This window comes from Callospermophilus lateralis, chromosome X (genome assembly GCF_048772815.1).
Source record: "Callospermophilus lateralis isolate mCalLat2 chromosome X, mCalLat2.hap1, whole genome shotgun sequence".
Lineage (NCBI taxonomy): Eukaryota > Metazoa > Chordata > Mammalia > Rodentia > Sciuridae > Callospermophilus > Callospermophilus lateralis.
In genome coordinates, this window is record NC_135325.1 from 37,936,394 (window position 1) to 37,960,155 (window position 23,762).

Consider the following 23,762-nt stretch of genomic DNA (forward strand, 5'->3'; position numbering starts at 1 on the left):
AGGATAAATTCCATGGCTCACCATTAATTATAATTATTCTCTTGTATACAGCCTCATTTCCCTTGCCCCTCTCTTACTTCATCATACTTACTAGGCAAAACCCTGGTTAAATCCAACTCTGCCTGTTCCCAAGCATTTCCCCAAGCCATTCACTCTCCTACTTTCCAAGATGATGATTTCATACCTTCTGTCTCCTCAAAACTCCAGCATAGCCTCTCCCATCATGTTCAGGCTTCCTATTTAACTGAAAAAGTAAAGGCATCAGAAGAAAACATCTGGGCTGCGACTGTGGCTCAGTGGCAGAGCAGTTGCCCCGCATGTATGAGGCACTGGGTTCCATCCTTAGCACCGCATAAAAATGAAACAAATAAAGACACGCTGTCCATCTACAACTACAAAAAAGAAATAAAAAAGAAGAAAACATCCACCAATTCCCACTATCACATCCAACCACCATATAGCATGTGTACTCACCTACTCTGCCTACTTCTCTATTATTATGGATAATCTATTTATGCTGTCATCAAAATCCAGTTCTTTGGGCTAGGGGTATAGCTCAGTAGTAGAGCATGTGCTTTGCATGTATAAGGTCCTGGATTCAACCCCCAATGCACACCTTACACTTTGGCTCTAAATCTCACCCTCTCTTACCTACTTTAGGACATTGCTCTACCAATTTTCCCCTCTCTACGGGATCGCTCTCAGAGATTTGTAACCTAATCAGTGGATTAATTCACTGAGATGGGTTAATTGGGTGGTAACTGTAGGCAGGTAGGGTATGGTTGGAGAAAGTATGTCACTGGGTGTGTGCCTTTGGGGTTTATATTTTGTCCCTGGTAAATGTCTCCTCTGCTTCCTGGTCGCCATGTTTTGAGCTACTTTCCTCTGCCAAGCCCTTCCACCATGATGAAATTTTTGGGCCCAGAGCTATGGAGTTGGCCGACCTTGGACTAAACTCCTAAAACTGTGAGCCAAAATAATATTTTTCTCATTTAAAAAAAAAATCACTCTCATTAACACATAGGTTTTTTTTATTGCTTCCTCCACATTTTTTCTCTTTCTTTTTTTTTTCTTTTTTAAACACTGAGAATCAAACCCAGGGCCTCATTTGTGCTAAGCATGTACTCTTCCACTGAGCTACACCCCAGCCCGCTTCTATCGTTTTGTTACAACTTGATTGAGATGTACATACCATAAAATTTACCCTTTTGAAGGGTACTGGTCAGTGGTTTGTAGTATATGTATGGAGTTGTAAAATCATCACCATGATCAGTTTTAGAACATTTTCATCCCTCTTCCCTGCCAGAGAAGCTTTCTACTTATTAGCATTCATCCCTCATTACTTCCCTTCTTCCCAGCCCTAGGCCACTACTAATATACTTTCCATCTCTATAGATTTGCCTGTTCTAGACATTTCATATAAATGCAGTCATATAATATATTGGGTTTTATATCTGGCTTCTTTCACTTAGCATAATGTTATTGAGGTTCATCCATGTTGTTGCATATATCATTTCTTTTTATTGTCAAATAATGCCATGTTTATTCATTGCTCAGTTGACAGACATTTTGATTGTTTTCATGTTTGGCTGTTATGAATAATGTTTCTCTGAACATTCATGTGCAAGTTTTGGGGTGGATTTATGTTTTCTTTTCTCTTGGGTAGAAGAGATGTGTCTTATAGCAACTCTGTGTTTAACTTTTTAAGAAACTACCAAACTGCAAAACTGGCTACACATTTTACATTCCCACTAGCAATATATGAGGGTCTCCATTTCTCCACCTTCTCACCAACACTTTTTATTGTCTTTGATCATACCCATCCTAATGAGTATAAAATAGAATTGCATTGTTTTGATTTTTCATTTCCCAACTGACTGATTATTTTAAATATCCTGTTATATATTTTTGGCTATTTGTATATAATCTTTGAAGAAATGTCTATTCAAATCTTTAGCTCATTTTCATTGGTATTGTTTCTTTTTATGTTTGAGTTGTAAGAGTTCTTTGTATATCTTGTCCCTCATCAAATATATGAATTCCAAGTATTTTCTTCCATTCTGTGGGTTGTCTTTTCACTTTCTGGGTTGTGTCCTTTGATGCACATAAGTTTCTAATTTTGGTGAAGTCCATTTTTTTTTCATTTGTCACTTGTGCTTTTAGTAATATATCTAAGAAATCATTGTCTAACTCAAGGTCACAAAGATTTATTACTGTTTTCCTCTAGGAATTTTATAGTTCTAGCTCTTACGTTTATGTTGATGATCCATTTTGAGTTAATTTTTCTGGGTAGTATAATATAAGAGTCTGTCTTTGTCTGTTTTGTATTGCTAAAATACAATATTTATAAAGAAAAGGGCCTTTATATTTTGTAATTGGATAATTTATAAAGAAAAGCCTGGGAAGTTCAAGGTTGAGGAGCTGTATCTGGTGAGGGCCTTCTTGCTGCATCATAACATGGCAAAAGTCATCACATGGTGAGAGAGTGAGGGTATGAATATTGAAGTCTCTCTTCCTTTTCTTATAAAGCCACTGATCCCATCATGGGGCCCAACGCTCAGGACTTTATCTAACCCCAGTTACCTCTCAAAGACCTCACTTCCAAATACTGTCAACATATGAACTTGAAGATTAAGTTACCAACACATTAAACTTTGAGGGAACACATTCAAACCATTGCTTAGTCTACATTCACTCTTGTGACTATCTCACTCTCAGCACCTTTTACTGATAAAAGTATTCTTTTCCTCACTGGATGATCTTTGCAACCTTGTCAAAAATCACTTGGCCATATATCACAAATATAAAGGGAAATTTCTGGTTTCTAAATTCTATTCCATTGATCTGTAGGGTTTTTTACTATACCAGACCATACTGTCTTATTTACTATAGCTATATAGAACATTTTGAAATAAGGAAATAGGACTTCTTTAACATTGTTTTTCTTTTTCAAGATAGTTTTGGCTCTGCTAAGGCACTTTTATTTTTCCATATGAATTTTAGGATTAGCTTATCAATTTCCTTTTTAAAAAGACTGTAATTTCAATAGGGATTGTGCAGAATTTATATATCTGTGTGGGGAGTGTTGCCATTTAACAATATTCTCTTCTACTATATAAACATGGCATATCCTCTGTTTATTTAGAACTTCTTTAATTTCTTTCAGGAGTGTTTTGTAGTTTTCATCATATAAGTTATGTACTTCTTTTGTTAAGTTATTACTAGGCATTGTATTCTTTTTGAGGCTATTATAAATAGGATTTTTTTCTTTTTTTCACTTTCTGATTGCTTATTGCTAATGTATAGAAATACATTTGATTTTTGTTTATTGTTCTATCATACATTGCTTAAAATGATTATTAGTTCAAATAATTATTTAGTGTATTCCTTAGGTTTTTTTACATATATAAAATCATGTAATTCTCACAAATTTGTGGAAACTCAGTAGTTCATCTCATAGAAGAATGGTGTGGAATAGTTGTTCTTGGACATTGGAAAGGGCAGTGGGGATGGGGACTGGAAATTAGTTTAATAAAGGGCACTAAAACACAGAGAGGAGGAATTAGTTATGATTTTCTATAGCACAGTAACAACTATTGGTTAAAAAATATATGGTATAATTCAAAATAACTATAAGAGTATGGGGGTCAGATGCATGCCTGTAATACCAGTGACTCAGGAGGCTGAGGCAGGAGGTTTGCAAGTTTGAGGCCAGCCTCAGTAACTCAGCCCTAAGCCACTTAGTGAGATCCTGTCTCTAAATAAAAAATAAAAATGGCTGGGGATGTGGCTCAGGGTTTCAGCACCTCTGGGTTCAATCCCTGATACAAACAACAACAACAACAAAAAAAAAACTAGAAGAGTATAAAATTCACAACACATAAAAATGATTTTATAGAAATGCTTTGAAGAGATGGAAATGCTTACTACCCTGATTTGGTTATTTTACTTTGTGAACATGTATTGAATTACCATAGTATACCCCATAAAGATGTATAAATATTATGTCTCAATAAAAAGGTGTCATTTGTAAATATATATGGTCTTAATTTTTCCTTTCCTAAATAGATACCAAGTTTTTTCCTTGACTAATTGCCCTGGTTAAACATTTTATTACAATTTTAAAAATATTTTTTAGTTGTTGATGGACCTTTATTTTTAGATTTATTTGTTTATCTGTGCTGCTGAGAATTGAATCCAGTTCCTCACATATACTAGGCAAGCACTCTACCACTGAGTTACAACCCTTTTTATTACAATTTTGACAAGAAATTATAAGAGCAGATATACTTGTCTTGCTTCTGATCTTAGGGGGGAAATATTGAGTCTTTCTCCTTTTCATACGATGTTAGCTGTGTGTCCTATGTTGATACCCTTTATCAGGTTGAGAAAGTTTCCTTCTATTCCTAATTTGTTACATGTGTGTTGGATTTTGTCAAATGTTTTTTCTGCAGCTATTAAAATGATCATGTATTTTATGCTTTATTTATATGGTATATTACATTAATTTTCAGATAAAAACCCACCTGATCATGTTTTATACAATTTTTATATGCTACTAGATTTGTTTTGCTAGTACTTTGTTGAGATTTTTACATCTATGTTCATAAAGGATATTATAAGGGATATTGGTCTATAGTTTTCTTATCATACAACCTACATAGTATTTAGGTTGCATAGAATGATTTAGAAATTGTTTCATCCTCCTTTGTTTTTGGAATGGGTTTGTGAAGGATTGTTATTCACTTCATGTATATCTTTTTTTTAATACTGGAGATTGAACCCAGGGGTCCCAAACTACTGTGTACACTCCAGCCCCTTTTTATTTTTTTATTTTAAAAGACAGGATCTCACTAAGTTGCTTAGGGCCTTGCTAAGTTGCTGAGATTGGTCTCAAGTCGCTGGTATTATATGTATGTTCCAAGGTGCCTGACGTCCTGTATGTCTTACGTTGTTTGTGTTCACCTGTTCCCCAATTCCTCTCTTCTTTTGTGTTAAATAGATACTGTCTACTGTAAATTTTTAATTCCCCTTTTTAAAAAACTATTTTTAGTTGTAGATGAATATAACAACTTTATTTATTTATTAAATTTTTTATAGTAGATGGACACAATATCTTTATTTTATTTTTATGTGGTTCCAAGGCTTGAACCCAATGCCTCACCCGTGCTAGGAAAGCACTCTACCAACTGAGTTACAACCTCAGCCCTATTTACTTATTTTTATGTGGTGCTGAGGATCAAACCCAATGCCTCACATGTGCTAGGCAAGCACTCTATCATTGAGCCACAACCCCAGCCCTTAATTCCCTTTTTAACTGTATTTTTAGCTCAGATTTTACTAATTACCATGAGTATTACAATTAACATGATAACTTGTAAAAATCTACTTTGGATTAATAATAACTCAATTCAAATAGTATATAAAAACTTTGTGGGGCTGTGGTTGTGGCTCAGTGGTAGAATGCTTGCCTGGCACACGTGAGGTACTGGGTTCGATTCTCAGCACCACATAAAAATGAAATAAAGATGTTGTGTCCACCTGTAACTAAAAAATAAATATTTTTTTAAAAAAAACTTTGTTTCAGTGTACCACTTTTCCCTCCCACCTCTATTGCATTATTGTCCTAAAAATCATCTTTTTATACATTATAAGCCAAATCAACAATTTTATTATTTTCATTTAAATAGTTATTTATTAATTTATTTTTATGTCTATGTCCCCAGTACTTGGGATTGAACCTACAGGTGCTCTACCATTGAGCTACATCCCAAACCCTTAAAAATATTTATTGAGGGTCTTATCAAGTTGCCTAGGCTGGCCTTGAACTTGCAGTCCTCCTACCCCTGCCTCCTGTGTCGCTGGGATTATAAACATTCACCACCTTACCTGGCTATGAAATTGTCTTTTAAGATAGAAAGGAAAATAAAAGTTACAAACAAAAATACTTTCTTTTGTAATACTGTATAGTTACCTTCAAGTTAACAGTTAGCCAATTTTTTTTTGGTACCAGGGATTGAACCCTTAACCACTGACCCACATCTCCATCCACAGCCATATATATATATATATATATATAATTTTTTAGTTATAGGTAGACACAATATCTTTATTTCATTTTTATGTGGTAGCTGAGGATCGAACCCAGTACCTCATGCATGCTAGGCGAGCACTTCTACCTCTGAGCCACAACCCCAGCCCCACTTTTTTATATTTTATCTAGAGACAGGATCTTTCTAAGTTGCTTAGAGCCTCACTAAATTGCTGAAGCTGGCTTTGAACTCAAAATCATCCTGCCCCAGCCTCCTGAGCCACAAGTATTATAGGTGTGTTCACCACCATACCCTGCATATTTAGTCAACTTTAATTTCAACCTGAAAGTCTGTCTTCCTTTTTCTTTTTTCTTTCTTTCTTTCTTTTTTTTTTCTTTTTGTACCAGGGAATTAACCCAGGGACGCTTTACCACTGAGCCACATCCCCACCCCTTTTTTTGTATTTTATTTAGAGACAAGGTCTCCCTGAATTGCTGAGGCTGGCTTTGAACTTGGGATCCTCCTGCTTCAGCCTCCCAAGCCTCTGGGATTACAGCTGTGTGTCACCATGCCCAGTTCTGACAGTGTTTCTTGTAGAATAAGTTTGCTAGGAACAAATTCTCTCACTTTTTCTTTATCTTAACTTCTCTTTCCTTTTCAAAGGACAGCAATGATGGATAGAGAATTAATAGTTGACAGTCTTTTTGTTACTTCATTTTGAAGATATCACACCATCTTCTGACTTCCATGGTATCTGATGAGGAAACAAACTTATTGAAAGTCCCTTGTATGTGTAAGTCATTTTCTCTTACTTCTTTCAAGATTTTCTTTTATCTCTGACTTTCATCAGTCTCACCATGATATTTCTAGATATAAATCTCTTTGAGTTTTTTTCTCTTTGAACTCCTTAAATGTGTAGATTAATATTTTTCATTAAATTTGGTAACTTTTACCTCTTTCTCTTCCTCTTCCTTTGGGACCCCATTATGTATGTGTTATGTTTGATGGTGTCCCACAGGTTTGTGATGATCCATTTCTCTTTCCTTTTATCTTTCAGATTCTTAGAGTGGATAATTTCTATTAACCTATTATTAGGTTTACCCTTTCTCCTCCTATCTCAAATCTCTCATTGAGTCCCTCTAGTGAAGTATTCATTTTGGATATTGCACTTTTCAATTTTATTATATTTTAAATTGTCACTTTATTGGTATTCCTCATTTGCTGAGATATTGTTCTAATACTTTAATTCTTTAGATATAGTTTTTATTTCATTGAAAATATTTATAATAGCTAAAGTCTTTGTCTTTTAAGTCCTAAACATGGGCCCTCTCAGGATCATATTTCATTGGCTGCCTTTTGTCCTTTGTGTCATACTTTCCTGTTTCTTTGTGTATCTCGTAATTTCTTTTTTGTCAAAAATTGGACATTGTATATGGGCTGTGGCTGTGGCTCAGTGGCAGAGTGCTGGTCTAGCATGTGTGAGGCACTGGGTTCAATCCTTAGCACCACCTAAAAATAAATAAAATAGGGGCTGGGGCTGGGGCTCAGTGATAGAGCGCTCGCCTGGCCCACGTAAGGCACTGGGTTTGATCCTCAGCACCACATAAAAATAAAATAAAGATATTGTGTCCGCCTACAACTATAAAAATATGTTTTAAAAAAGCAAATTAAATAAAGGCATTCTGTTTATCTATAACTACAAATTTTTAAAAAAATTGGACATTGTAGATACTCTGCTTTAACACTTGTAGTATCACTCTTTCACTCTCAAGTTTGTGGGTGTTTTTTTTTTTTCTTTTTCAATATTGGAGATTGAACCATGCAGGCACTTTCTATCACTGAGCTATAGCTCAGGCATTTTTAAAATTTTTTGAGGCAGTGTCTCACAAATTTGCCTAGGCTGGCCTCAAACTTGGAATCCTCCTGCCTTAGGCTCCCAAGTAGCTGGGATTAAAGGCATGCACTACGACATCTGGTTACTACCCTTGAGGTTTTGTTGTTGTTTAAAACAATAACATCTTGCTAACTTGCTAACAACATCCTGCTAACTTGCCCAGGCCTCTAACTTGTGATCTTCTTCCTCAGACTCCTGAGTATATGAGATTACTGGTATACCACTATGCCCAGCTATTATTCTTTTTATTATTAAATTTATTTATATTTAGTTGACCAATAAAAATTATATATTTTGATCATTTGTTTCAAAATATACATGCACCGTGGAATAGCTAAACCAATTTAATTAAGATATACATCGCTTCACATACTTTTTTGTTGTTGAAAACCCTTACAATCTATTATTCTCTTAGCAATTTTCAAACCTACAATACATTATTATTAACTAAAGTTGATGCATTTCCTGCATCTATGGAGATGAACTTATGGTTTTTGTCCTTCTCTTTGTTAATATGGTGTGTCAACTTTGTAGATATGCATGTGTTGAGAATATCCTTGCATCCCTGGGATAAGTCCTACTTGATCATGGTTAGTGATCCATTTAATGTACTATTAAATTTGGTTTAAATTTTGAGTAGTATTTTTTCATCTATTTTCTTCAAGATATCAGCCTATAATTGTCATTTCTTGTAATGTCCTTATCTGATTTTGGTATCAAGATAATGCTGGCCTCATAAAATGAGTTTGGATATACTCCTTCTTCAGTGTTTTGGAAGAGTCTGAAAAGGATTGGTAATAGTTCTTTAAGTATTTGGTAGTATCCAGTAGTGAAGCCATTGGGTCCTGAGCTTTACTTTGATGAGAGACTTTTTAAAAATTTTCTTTTTGGTACCGGAAATTGAACTCAGGGGCACTCGACCACTGAGGCACATCCCTGACCCTATTTTGTATGTTATTTAGAGACAGGGTCTCACTGAGTTGCTTTGAGTTGCTTAGTGCCTCACAGTTGCTGAGACTGCCTTTGAACTAGCAATTCTCCTGTCTCAGCCTCCCAAGCTGCTGGGATTACAGGAGTGCACCACTGTGCCCCATGACAGACTATTTTTTAATGGATTCAATCTCTTTACTCACTATTGGTTGGTTTAGAATTTCTATTTATTAACAGTTTGTATATGTCTAAGAATTTCTATGTTTCTTCTAGGTTATGTAATATGTTGATGTACAGGTGTTCATATTAGTCTCCTATATCTGTTGTGATTCTATGGCATCAGTTGTAATGTCTCATCTTTCGTTTATGATTTTGTTTGGGATCTCTCTTTTTTTCTTAATCTAGCTAAAGATTTGTTGATTTTGTTTATTTTTTTTTTAAAAAGTACAACTCTTAATTTTGTTGATTTTTTTTCTATTTTTGTAGCTCTTTTTCATTTATTTATGCACAGATATTTAATATTGCCTTCCTTCTATTAACTTTGGATTTAGTTTGCTCTTCTTTTGTTGATTTTTTTTTCTATTTTTGTAGCTCTTTTTCATTTATTTATGCACAGATATTTAATATTGCCTTCCTTCTATTAACTTTGGATTTAGTTTGCTCTTCTTTTTCTAGTTACTTGAGGTATAATGTTAGGCTGTTGGATATCTTTCTTCTTTTATTATGTAGATATTTATTGCAATTCACTTCCATCTTAGAAGTGCTTTTGCTGCACATCATAAGTTTTGGTATGTTGTATGTCCATGTTCATTTTCCTCAAGATATTTTACATTTTCCCTTTTAATTTCTTCTTTGGCCCATTGGTTATTCAGGTGTATATTGTTTCATTTCCACATATTTGTGAATTTTCTGAAATTCTTTCTGTTATTGATTTCTGTTTCATACCATTGTGGTTGGAAAAGACATTTGATATGATTTCAGTTTTTTAAAATTTATTGACTTGTTTTGTGGCCTATGATCTGTCTTGGAGAATGTTCCATGTGTGTTTGAAAAGAATGTGTATTCTGCTGCTGTTGGATAGACTATCCTGTATAAATCTGTTGGGTTCATTTGGTCTTATGTGTAGTTTAAGGCCAATGTATCCTTATTGGTTTTCTGTCTGGATGATCTGTTCAGATAGAAAGTGGCTTATCAGAGTCCCCTCTTATTACTGCATTACTGTTTGTCTCACTCTTCAGATCTGTTGATAGATTTGCTTTGTATATTTAAGTGCTCCACTGTTGGGTACACATAATGTTTACCATGGTTATATCCTCCGGAGGAATTGGCCCTTTTAACATTATGTATTGACCTTCTTACCTCTTTTTATAGTTTTTTTTTTATATTTATTTATTAGTTCTCGGCGGACACAACATCTTTGTTTGTATGTGGTGCTGAGGATTGAACCTGGGCCGCACGCATGCCAGGCGAGCACGCTACCGCTTGAGCCACATCCCCAGCCCTATAGTTTTAAAGTCTATTTTATCAGATGAAGTATAGCTACCCCTGCTCTCTTTTGGTTTTCATTCACATGTAATATCTTTTCATATATTTTCTCTTTCAGTCTATGTGTGTCATTAAAGGTAAACTGAGTCTCTTGTAGGCAGCACATAATTGAGTCTTGTTTTATGGTCCATGCAGCCACTCTATGCCTTTGGATTGCAGAATTTAATCCATTTAAATCCTGGTAATTATTGGTAGGTAAGGATTTATTACTGCCATTTTGTTAATTGTTTTCTGGTTGTTTTGTAGATCTTTTGATCCTCTCTTCCTCACTTGCTGTCTTCCTGTGTGATTAGGTGATTTCTTCTAGTGGTATCCTTTGATGTTTTATTTTTTGTAGTATCTCCTATAGGTTTTTGCTTTCTGGTTACCATGAGGCTTACATAAAATATATTTATAAGAGGCTATTTTAGACTGATAACAACTTTGATTGCATTAAGAAACTTCACAGGGCTGGGGTTGTGGCTCAGTGGTAGAACACTTGCTAGCATGCATGAGGCACTGGATTCAATCCCCAATACCACATAAAAATAAAAGAAAATAAAATAAAGGTATCATGTCCATCTACAACTAAAAATATATTTTAAAAATGGAAACTCCACACTTCTTGGTGCACACCTGTAATCCCAGTGACTAGAGGCTGAGACAGGAGGATGACAGTTCAAGGCCAACCTTATCAACTTATCGACTGAGCAACTTAATGAGACCCTGTGTCAAAACAAAAAATAAAAATAAAAAAGGGTTGAGGATGTAGCTCAGTGGTAAAGACCCCAGAGCCAAAAGAAAAAGAAGAAAGAAAAAGAAACTTCACATTTATCTGATAGTTCAAACCTGTAATCCCAACTACATGGGAGGCTGAGACAGGAGGATCACAAATTCAAGGCAGCCTCAGCAATTTAGTGAAACCCTACCTTAAAATAAGAATAAAAATTTCTAAAATAAAAAAAAAAAACTTAAAAAGGTGGTGATGTGGATCAGTGGAAGAGTGCCTTGGGTTTCAGTACTACAAAATAAGAAGAGGGAGAAGGAGAAAAAAAGAAGCTCCACACTTTCACTTCACCCCATCACACATGACATTTTATGTCTTTTGATCTCATGATTTACATCATTTTATATTGTGTTTCCACTAACAAATTATGGTAGCTATCATTATTTTTAATAGTTTCCTCTCATTCTAAAGATGTCATGTACACACTTCCATTGTAGTATTAGAGTGTTCTGAATTTGTGTACTTACTGTTACTGGTGAGTTTTATGATTTCTTTATGTTTTCATATTACAAATTAGCATCCTTTTCTTTCAACTTGAGGAATTCCCTTTTGCATTTCCTGTAAGACAAGTCTGGGTTATGAAATACCTCAACTTTTGTTCGTCTGGGAAAGTCTTACATCTCTCCTTCATTTTCAAAGGATAGCTTTGCCAGATACAATATTCTTTGTTGACAGTTTTCTTCCTTCAACACATTAAAATATCATTCCACTCTTTACTGGCCTATAAGAATTCTGCTGAGGAATTTGATGCTAGCCTTATAACTCTCTTACATGTTATTTGCTTCTTTCTTTTCTGCTTTCAGGATCTTCTCTTTCTTCTTGACATCTGACAGTCCAATTATAATATGTCCTTTTGTAGCTATGTTTTTATTGAATCTGATTGGAGACTTTTGACCTTCCTATACAGAGATAGTTATATCTTTTTTAAAATTTAGAACGTTTTCAGCTATTATTTCTTCTGATAAACTTTCTTTTCCTTTGTCTATCTCTTCTCTTTAATGAATTTCTATTCAAATATTTATTTGCTCCTTTGATGCTTCTCCATATACCCCATAAGCTTCTTCATTCTTTTTCTTTTTCTTTCTTTCTTTTTTTCTTTTAAACTGAGAATCTAACCCAGGGGTGCTTTACCATGAGCTACATCCTCAACCTTTTTTTAATTTTTATTTTGAAATGGGGTCTTACTAAGTTGCGGAGGGTCTTACCAAGTTGTTGACGCTGGCTTCAGATTTGGCAGTCCTCCTTTCCCAGTCTCCCAAGTTGCTGGGATTACAGGTGTGCTGCCACCATGCCCAGCTTCTTCATTCTTTTCATTATTTTTTCTCCTCAGTATATATTTTCAAATAACCTGCCTTCACGTTCGTATGTTCTTTCTTCTGCTTCATCAGTTGTGCTATTAATGATCTGTTGCCTTTTTCTCTACATTCAATGTCTTTTTCAGCTCTATAATTTTTTATAATTACAACCTCTCTAATAATTTTCTCTTCTTGATTTTTTATTATTTTATTGCTATATTGGATTATTTTTGTGGTTTTTTTTTGGATTTCACTAAAACATTTATTTTGAATTATTTTTCAGACAGTTCATAAATGTTTTTTTTAGATTTTGGTATTGGTGCTTTATTTTATTTCTCTAGTAGTAGTGTATTTCCTTGATTAATATTATTTCTGGGCCGGGGGGTGGGGGGTACTGGCAATTTAACCCCAGAGTAATTTACCACTGATCTACATTCCCAGTCCTTTTTATTTTTTATTTTGAGATAGATCTTATTAAGTTGGTTAGGGCTTTTCTAAGTTGCTGAAGCTGGCCTTGAACTTATGATCCTCCTGTCTCAGCCTCTCAGCTGCATGGATTATAGGCATACACCACAGCTCCCTGGTTATTTTTGATAATTATTACTGTACTTCAGTTTCTATGCATTTGAAGAGGTAGGGACTTATTCCAGGATTTGCAAAAGTGACACTGTCTGTAAAAGGCCTTTACTAGTCAGTGTGGGCTATGGGCAGGCTTGGTGCTGCAGTCCTTGGTCAGGCTATCCTAGTGTTTGAACTAGAGCCTGGATATAATGGGGTTGACCTATTGATTGGATCTATGGGGATGGGTCTGGAACCTGGGTCCACAAGGGCATTCCTGGAGTCTGTATTCATGGGGTTAGCCTAAAATCTGGGTTCACAGGGTCTGACCTGGTACTGGGGTGAGCCATGAGCCTAAGGCTAGCCAGACTCTGGGATAGGCCTGGTCCCTGGATTCACTGGTTTTGCCTGAAGCCTGAGTCCAAAGGGGCTACCCTGGTACTGGGAAAGTCTGGAGCCTGAATCCATGGGGCAGGAGACTTGGGTCTTGGGTCCATGGGACCTGGCCTGGAGCCTGGGTCTACAGAGGTGGTCCTGGAGCCTTGGTCTATAGGGGATGGCCAAGCATTAATGTCTATTGGGGTGGGCCTTGATCCTGTGTTAGAGCAGGCTTGGACTGTGGGTCCAGTGTAGCCTTAAGCCATAGGATCAGCCTGGAGCCTGGGTAGGCCTGGTGCTAGGGAAGGTGTGAAGCCTCGATCCAAAGGAGCCAGCCCTGCATTGGGCTCTACTGGGATGGACCTGAATTCCACATATGCTAGAACAAGCTTGGACTGTGGTTCTGCCACAGAACCAGCCTCCCATGGACAAGCCTAGAGCCTGTGTCTCCAGTTGCAAGCCTGCTACCTGAGGCCAGGGGGGCTGATCTCATGCTGAGGTAGGCCTGCAGCATGGGGTTATATGGGCCAACCATTCTGTGCTGGTCTGGAACCTGTGGTGGGTCTGGAGCCTGAGGCCATGGACACTAAAGGTTAGCCTGGTTCAGGGTCTGGCCTGCAGTTTGGGTTGTCAGAGAGTAGCTGTAATGCTAGGGCTATGGAGGCTGGCCCAGTGCTAGGATGGGCCTAAAGCCTGGGGCCCAGGGCTATTGGGGAAGGACTGGCTATGGAGAAGGCCAATAACCTGAGTATATGGGAGCTAGCCTGGAACTTGAGCCATTTGTGAGCCTGGGGTCAGCCTGGTGCTTGGATAGGCCTATAGACTGAGTCTACCAGGTAGTCCTAGAGCCTAGAACTCTGGGGAATCTGTTCTGGTATCAGGGTTGGCCTTGAGTATCAGTCTGTAGGTACCGGCCTAGAATCTGGGACGTGGATGGTTACTAAGAACTGGTTTTACTTGAATGGACCCAGTTTTGGTGTCCAAGACAAATTTCAATTCTCAGTTCCCTCTTCTTTCCCCTCATGGTTAGCTATCTTTCTCTACACTGTGTTGTATGAGTTTGTGGGTGGGGGTGAGTGGATAATTGGGAACTGTTCTTTTTGCCTTCTTCAATATGTCTTTTCTTATTTCTGTGCTACACCCAGGTACTGTAATCTCTCACCTGGTTTCCTTAGCTCTAGTGAAGGTATTTTCATGCGTGGATAGTTCAAATTGATGTTTCTTCGGGGGGACAAGTGCTGGAAAGCCCCATTCTGCCATCTTGCTGACGTCCGGACTCCCAAGGTTTGTTGTTGTTTTGCTTTAGCTTTTGTTGCTCTTGTGGTTGTGATTATTGTTCTTGGTGTCATGTATCTATTTATTGACTTTCCTGGATTAATTCTGTAGATTCTGTATTCCCTACTTTATATTAAGTGGCCCCTGAGTTTTCTGCTAGCTTGTATTTTTAAAGTTCTTGTTTTTATTTTTAAGCCTAGATTCCTAAGAGTCACACCAGGGTAAATATATATTGTTCGTCAGCCAATGATTGGTCAGAAGATCTCCTTCAATGCCTTGCCTGTATGTCTTCCATCCTTTGCCATGAAGATGTGTATAAGAAAACATACTTTCAAATTTCAGCCATTTACACGACCATCTGAGCTTTCAACTTCTGCTTGTACAGGGCTTTTCAACCAGAAGGAGGTGACTTAGATCCTCTTCTTTCCCAAGTTTTTCCCAGGTATACACATAACCTTTGAGTATATGCATAGCCCCTTAGATCCCTAGGAGTACAGTAAGTTCCCTATGGTTGTCTCCTTCTCCAGAATTTCCTTTTAAATTCCCAAAGTAGTTAGATCTCTCTATTGTGTGGAATTTGGTTACATTTTGGCTTCTACACCACTGAACTGAAAGCTGGGGGAGAAAGGGAGAGAGTATGGGGAGTGTAGAAAGGGACTAGTCACAAGTAAAATGTCACAAAGCCTACTGTCTTACCAAGATTCAGTAATCTCTCTTGGATATATGATTTTCATTTCATTCTGTGGTTTTAGTTAATTGCCAGAGTTCTGAAATTGATTTCAGTTGATTTGCCCATATTATCATTGTTTTAGAGGGAAAGTGAGTTCATCAAAGTCCCTCCTGTTGTTCTTATCTCAAAAGAATTTTTTAAACCCACTCCATCTCATATCCCCCTTGAAATCATGACTTTATTTCTGAATTCCCCTAAGAGCAAAACTCTTCAAAAGAGTTTTTTAAAAAAATATTTTTCTAGCTGTTTATAGACCTTTATTTTATTTCTTTATATGTGGTGCCGAGAATCAAACCCAGTTCCTCACACATGCCAGGCAAGCGTACTACCGCTGAGCCACAACCCCAGCCCTTCAAATGAGTTTTTACTTCTTCTTACTCTTCTCTGTTTATTCATATAAAATATATTAGATATGCTGGGCATGATGGCACATGCCTGTAATCCTAGCCACTCAGAAAGTTGAGGCAGGAGGATTGCACGTAGGAGGCTAGCCTGGACAACTTAGTGAGACCCTGTCTCAAAATTAAAAATAAAAAAGTGCTAAGGAGTTATCTCAGTGGTAGAACACCCTGGGATTCAATCCCCAGTACTGTAAACAAATGAACAAAATTTAAATATATGATAAAAGAATATATATTGTACATATGAGTTATAGTTGTATCATGAAAACTCAGGGACTCACTACCCCACCCAAGAACAGCATTAATGATAGCATCTACCCTTGTCATTTTCTATCTCATCTCCCTGTGTGTCCTTCCCATTAAAATTTCCCACTTTTTTAAGTTTTTTTTTTTTTTTTTTTTTTTTTTTTGGTACTGAGGAATGAACCTGGAGTGTTAAACTACTGAGTTACATCCCCACCCCTTTTTATTTTTTATTTTGAAGCAGGGTCTTGCTAAGTTGCTAGGGCCTTGTTAAGTTACCAAGGCTGGTCTCAAACTTGCAATCCTCCTGCCTCAGCCTCCCAAGTCATCCGTAAGTCTTGTGTTTAGCATTCCCTTGCTCTTTTTCATATATGAGGGTTTTTTTTTCATATTTGTGGGTATGCTTAACCAATACATTATTTATTTGACTTAGTTGTGAGCTTTCTTAAAGTGGTGGGGTTGGGGATATGGCTCAGTGGTAGAGTGCTTGTCTAGCATGCACGAGGCCCTGGGATCAATCCTCAGCACTGCCAAAAAAAAAAGAAAGAAAGAAAGAAAGAAATCATTAAAGTAAAATGGTTTCATAGTGTATGTAGTTTTCTGTGACTTCCTTTTTCACTTAGTATTATGTTTCTGTGATTCATTTCTGTTGTTCCATATAGCTGTACTTTGTTCATTATCAATGTATCACATTTCTTAGGGTGGTCATAAAAAAAGTTATTTGCCCATTTATCTATTATGGACACTTGGGTCATTTCTAGTGCTGCTGTGAACATTCTTGTACAGGTCTCCTGCTTTACATGCACACCCATTTATCTATCCCTAGGAATGGAATTTCTGGCTAATAGGACATGTAAAAGTTCAGTTTGACAGGATTATGCCTGATGATACCAATTTACACTCCTTTTAGCAATCTACAAGAGATCCCATTGATCCATACCTTCATATACTTGATTTTGCCTCACTTATTTTTTGTCATTTTAGTGAGTATAAAATATTTCACTGTGGACTTTTTTTCCCAGTTATTGATGTATTTGAGCATCTTTTCATGGTTATTGGAGACACAGTTCCTTTTTTTGTTAAAGAATTATTGATATCTTTTGTACCTTTAAATTTTTGACCATTTGTATTGATTTGTAGGATTTTTTTTTTTGTACTAGAGATTGAACCCAAGGGTGCTTAACCATTGAGCCACATTCCCAACCCTTTTAAAAAATATTTTATTTAGAGATGGGGTCTCGCTAAGTTGCTTAGGGCCTCACTAAGTGGCTGAGGCTGGCTTTGAACTCAAAATCCACCTGCTTCAGCCTCTCAAGTCACTGGGATTAAAGGCGTGCACCATCATGCCTGGCAATTTGTAGGAAATCTTTATTTTAGATATTCATCCTTTATCATGTATATGTATCAATGTATCAAATATCTTCTTAAAGTTTGTGATTTAAAGTTCTTGTGTGTGGTACTGGTGATTGAACCCAGGGGTATTTTACCACTGAACTACATCTCTAGGCCTTATTATTTTGAGACAGCATCTCATTAAGTTGTTGATGCTGGCATCCAACTTGTGGTCTCTTGCTTCATCCTCCCAAGTCGCTGGGATTGCAGGTGGGTGCCTTTGCACCTAACAACTTTTTTTCTTTATTATATCTTTGCATGACCAGAAATTCTTATTTTCTAGTTGAGTTGAATGAATCCATCTTTTCCCTTTTATAGCCAGCACTTTGTCTTGTCTTTCCTGACCAAGTCATATTACATACTCTTTGTTCTAATAAAGGTTTACCTTTTATATTTAAGTCCTGAATCCAACTGGAATTGATTTTTGTGTGGGTATAAGGTATGGAGCTATTTATTTTATTTTCTACATGGATAAACTAATGATCTGAAGTGCCACTTCTTTCATACATCAAAGTTCTTTATCTCTATAGGTCTGTCTCTGGGCTTTCTTTGCTATTGACCAGATTTTTGTCCTCGAACCAGTACTGCATTACCTTAATTACTTAGCTCCCTTATAAATCTTGATATTTAATAGCACAAAATCTTCCCATCTTATTTTTCTTCAAGAGTATCATATATCCTTGGCACTTTTTATTTCAAACACTTCAGAATCAGTTTATCATGTTCTATATAAACTTTGGAATTGTGATGAATCTACAAATCAGTTTGAGGAAAATTTATAAGTTTATGATGTTGCATCTTCTTAGCTATGAACAGAATATATCCCTCTATTTTTAATAAATTCTTGAATATCTTTTGTCTGAGCTTTGTAATTTTCTGCATAAGACCTTGCATATCTTAAATTAGATTAACCCCTTCTTACTTTATGAGTTTTCTGCTTTTATAAATGGGATATTTTTATTTAATATTATATCCATTTTTCAGGTATATGGAAATGAGTCAATTTTTGATTGATATTATTAGTGTTCAACTTACAAAGTTCTATTTTTTTAAGCAAGTTTTAAATTTTGGAGTAAGTTTAGATTTGTAGAAAAATAAGTAGAGAGATAGTATGGAGAGAGAGTTCCTATATACTCCTTACTATGGTACATTTATCAAACTTAGAAAGCAACATAGATATATTACTGTTAACTAAACATCAGGCTTTACATGGATTTATCATTTTTCCCATAAATATCTTTTTTGTTCTGTTCCAGAGTCTAATTCAAAATACCACATTGTATTTCATTTTTATATCTCCATAATGTTCTCTAGTCTATGACAGTTTCTCAGTCTACCCTTGTTCTAGATGACTTTTAATAGTTTTGAAGATACCGTCCCTCGCATAAAATGTCCCTGAATTTGGAGTTGTCTCAAGTTTAAATGAATACCACAGAGTTTAAATGTCCTTCTTATCCCACCATATCAGGGAGTATATAGTATTCACAGGATATCCCCTGGTGATGTGAACTTTGATCCCTTAGTTAAGGTGGTTTTGGTCAGGTTTCTCCATGGCAAAGTTGCTGTTTTTCCCTTTTAGCATTCTGTTCTTTGGGTGAATCTAGACTGCCTTCAAGGAGGGGAGGAGGAACTAAGCTCCAGTTTCTGAGGAGGGTATATCTATACATATTATTTGGAATTCTTTTGTAAAAATGTATCTCTTATGCTTTATTTTTCCAGTCACTTATTTATATCAGTATGATATCATGTATATTTATTTAATAATTTAACTTAATAACCCAGTACTCTGTTCTTTGTTTTGTTGCTCAATTTGTTCCAGCTTTACCCACTGTGGACTCTTTCAGGTCTTGCTTCTTTGACGTGTCCTCATTCTTTGTTTTTGAGAACTTCCTTACTTTTTGGCACTACAAGATGCATCAAATTCATGTTGTATTTTCCTATTCCAATCCTTCAATCAGCCATTTCTCCAAAGAGCTCTGGTTACTTTTAAATTGTCCATTCTTTTGTGTTTTATATGTTGACAGTTTATCAGCTATAAATAATGAAAACATTTTTTTTCCATTCTATTTTTTTTGCCTTTTCTTTATTTTTCTTGTCTTATCAAGATGGCCAAGATATCCAGTACAGTAGTGAATAGAAAAGGTGATAGTTGGCATCTCCATCTTATGTATTTTAGTGAAAACACCACTTTTTCCTATTAACAATGATATTTGCTGTAGGTTTCTATAGGTTTTATCAGGTTAGATAAATTCTATCCTATTGCTATAATAGGTTTTATTTTTTAAATCATGAAGGTGTATTAAGTTTTTTCATCAAATGTTTTCTTCTATTTCTTTAGATGATTATGGATTTTTCCTCCAATAATCTAAAAATCTGGCAAATGATATTTGTAGATTTCCTTCATTCTGGAACTTTGCAATTCTATTATAAACATAACTTGGTCATGATCTTTTCCTTTTTATACAACAGTGGATTTTGTTTGCTAATAGTTTGTTTAGTATTTTTGCATCTGTGTTTGTGAGTAAAATTGGTCCTTAATTTTCCTTTCTCTTGCTGTTCTGACTTGCTGTTGGCATTAAGATTCTTCTGGTATCATAGAATGAGCCAGAGTGTTCCTTCTTTTATAACATTTTGGAAGAATGTTTTTTGGCCTAGTGTTTTACTTTTGAATATTGAGTTACTATTAAACTTCTAAATTAAAATCTATAGAAAATTTAATGAAAAACGTTTTGCTTCCATAAAATGTTTATTTTATATAAGCTACCCCCAAATCCAAACCAAGACTTTGTAATGACTGTTCAGAATTTGAAGAACACATAACCATCAACAAAAAAATATATATATATATTTTTTGTACCAGTAGGTGTTAAAATATTTAACACCATTTTTAAAAGTGTTCAAAGGTGTTTAACAGTTGAAATTATATGTAACAGCTTTTCTTTTTCACTGATATATATATATATATATATATATATATATATTGTTAAATTTTCTTATGATAATATGAGTAGATTTCAAAGCCAGTTGATCTCTCTCTTATTTAACTATTGCAAAATAATGATGAAGCTCTTATTTGCAGAACATGCATCATTATTAGAATCATCACCCTGCAGCTAGCTTGGACATCATTAGAAGGGCAACAAACGGATAGAAGTATCTGATATTCGGGAAGACAGAGTTTCAGGGCTTCTACCTGGAGCTACACCCTCCAGAAGCCCCTGCTTGGCCACCCCGCACCCAGCCCCATCCTAACCAGTCACAACTTGGGCTCTGCATAGTGCTTCTTGGAAACTGCAACACAGACTCCTCCAGCAGCTCCACATGTCCCTTGTCCTCAAATGAGCAGAAGACTTCAGAAGCTGGCTACTGAAGAGGCTGTCCAAGTGGTAGATCACCTCCTTGGCCCTGCTTAGCACATTTGCCACAGAGCAGTAACTGAAAGCTGGATGTTGCTTATTTGTGCTTACCACCTGCAGGGGCTGCAGAGGGATTTGTCAGACCCCACTTCACTAAGGGCCACTCCCTAAGGATCTCCAGAGAAGGCTAGGATCTCCAAAGAGGTGGTCTTCCTAGGGTCTGCACTGCCTCAGGTCCTACCTGGCTACCTCTAGGGCTGAGGGAACCAGTATCTCTTTACCTGCCTGTAATCCATAAACCAACTGGAAAATTCTGCCTGCTGTTTTTGTTCTTTTGGTATGAAAGAGTTTTAATATACTGCTTCAGTTTCTTAAGTAGTTATAGGACTGTTGAGAATTTCTTTTTCTTCTTGAGTCAATTTTGGTAAAATAGTTTCCTAGGAATTTGTCCATTTTTGTCTACGTTTTTGAATTCATTAGTACACAGTTCCTTTATTTTTTTAATTCTCTGTATATAATCTGTAGCTATGTCTCCTTTTTCATTGCTAATATTGGTTATTTGTGCCTTCTCACTTTTTTTCTTGATCAATCTCACCAGAGGTTTGTCTATTTTATTAGTATTTTCAAAGAACCAGCTTTTGGCTTTGTTGCTTCTCTCTATTGTATCTTTGTTTTCTATTTCTTTAATTTCTGCTCTTATCTTTTTTGATCTCCTTCCTTCCACATTTTTTGGGTTTATTCTGTTATTCTTTTTCTGATTTCTTAAATTGCACATTTGAGCTCATTAATTTTCAATCTTTCTTGTTTACTAATTTGTGCATTTAAGGATGTGAATTACCCTCCAAATACTGCTTTTCTACAAGTTCAGATATGTAGTATTTTCATTACTGTTCAGTTCTGAGTACATGAACATTTTCATCACGGTTACTTCTTTGACCCACGAGCTATAGAAGTGTGTTTTTAAATTCCTTAAATGTTTGGAGATTTAAAATTTTACCTCTTTGTTATTGAAATCTCTCTTAATTGCTTTATGATCAGATGATGTGGTCTGTGTGCTAACAACACTTTGAAATTTATTGAGACTTGTTTTAAGACTTAAACAAGTATGCAGTCAACAGTTTTTATTGTTTCATGTGTGCTTTAAAAGAATGTGTGTTCTCCAATTGTTGAATACAGAGTTCTACATATGTCTATTATCAAGTTTGTTAACTATGTTGTTCAAGTATTATTTTTCTAAACTGATCCTTTTGGTCGTGATTGATTAGTAATTGAAAAAGTTATGTTAGTATTGAATGATGATGGTGGATTTGTCAATTTCTCCTTGTGGTTCTCTCTCTTTTTTGTGGCTTATGTATTTTATTAGGAATATACAAATTAATAATTGTTATATATTTCTGGTAAATATGTAACACCCCTCTCTATTCCTAATAATGCATTTTTCCTCAGAGTCTACTTAATCTTGTATTAATGTAGCAGCACAAACATTTCGTCTTGTTAGGATTTGTGTGGCATATAATCTTCTATCCTTTTAGTGTGGAGCATTTTTGTGTCTTTATGTTTTAATTATATATCTCTTGGAAACTACATATAGCTGGACATTTTTTAAAAATCAAAATTATTATCTTTGTCTTTTAATTGAATTTGTTTCTACCATCACACTTTCTTATTTCTGTTTTCTACCACCACTTTCTTTGTTATTTTTTAAATGAATCAATTAATTTCTTTATTTTTGCGGTGCTGGGAGCCAAACCCAGAGTCTCACACATACCAGGCAAGCACTCCACCACTGAGGTACATCCCCATTCCCTATCACTGCTTTTTGCATGCTTCATTTTCTCTTTTCTCACCTGCTCTTTTGGTTCTAAGATTTGTTTTCTTACTATATTTTCCCCTCCCTATTGCTTGGATTTCTTTTTCTATTCTTTCTGTGATTATCCTTGAAATTTTACCATGTGTGTTTAACTTAAACTTCTTTTAAAGTTAAACAGTATTTTAATCCCCTCTTGAAGAATGCAGGAAACTTAGAAACCTTCAATTTTAGTCATTACCCTTCTGACTACATACCATTATTTGCAAATATGTCAGTTTCTTTTTTTTTTTTTTTTGTCCTAACCTCACGATTGTATGTTGTCATCCTCAGTATTATATTACATAGACAGTATTTGTTTGGACTTACATGCATCCATTCTTACATCTCAGACCATCCTTCTAGAATCATTTTCTTTCATTATGAATAGAATTTAAATGTTCTTTTAGCACAAGTCTCTTGGTGTTAAATTCTCCAAATATTTGTTATATGTAAATGACTTTAGTTTATTCTCATTCTTAAAAGATAGTTTTTTACAGTACTTGGAGAGAATATGATCTTGTCCTCTTTTAGGTTTGAAAAGTCTTCTTTGTTGCTGTTAAGAAGTACACTGTTGAGCTAGGAATGTAGCTCAGTGGTAGAGCACTTGCCTAGAATGTGCAAGACCCTGAGCTTAATCTCCATCACTGCAAAAAAAAAAAAAAAAAAAGAAGAAGAAGAAGAAAAAGAAGCACACTAGCACACTATCAGTCATCTAAACATATTTAGGCATACATTTCTTTTCATGTATTATACATACTTTGGAAATGTGTTTCATGGCTCAGTATATTCATGTTTTTTATAGTTTCTGGGAGATTCTCAATCATTATCTTCTCAAATGTTGTCTCTCTTTCATTCTATTTTTTATTTCTCACAATCTAGCCATTCATATTTTGGACCTCCAATCTGTCTTCCATATCTCATAACGTTTCTTTAATATTTTCTGTCTTCTTGTACTTCATTTTGGGCAATTTCTTCAGATATATCCTTTAGATTTTTCTCTTCTACTATGTCTAATCTGCTATTCAATATTTCCATTGAGATTTTATTTCAAAAATTATATTTTAATTTGTACAAGATTCATATACTTTATTTTGTAATTTCTTAGTCATACCTTGTAG

At 35.5% G+C, this 23,762-nt stretch overlaps 1 protein-coding gene and 1 long non-coding RNA gene across 2 annotated transcripts in view; both read left to right on the forward strand.

Annotated features, from left to right (window-relative positions):
- The window catches only part of LOC143638816 (uncharacterized), a 70,306-nt gene that overhangs the window by 4,736 nt on the left and 41,808 nt on the right, over window positions 1-23,762 (forward strand). The gene's annotated exons all lie outside the window — the stretch shown is intronic.
- Window positions 21,323-21,553, forward strand: Kantr (KANTR integral membrane protein). The gene has a single exon (XM_077107444.1). The coding sequence runs from the start codon at window positions 21,323-21,325 to the stop codon at window positions 21,551-21,553; it is 231 nt and encodes a 76-aa protein (XP_076963559.1).

Coding starts and splice junctions, on each gene's coding strand:
- Kantr (XM_077107444.1), top strand. CDS start 21,323: ATGTCTCCTTTTTCATTGCTAATATTGGTTATTTGTGCCTTCTCACTT.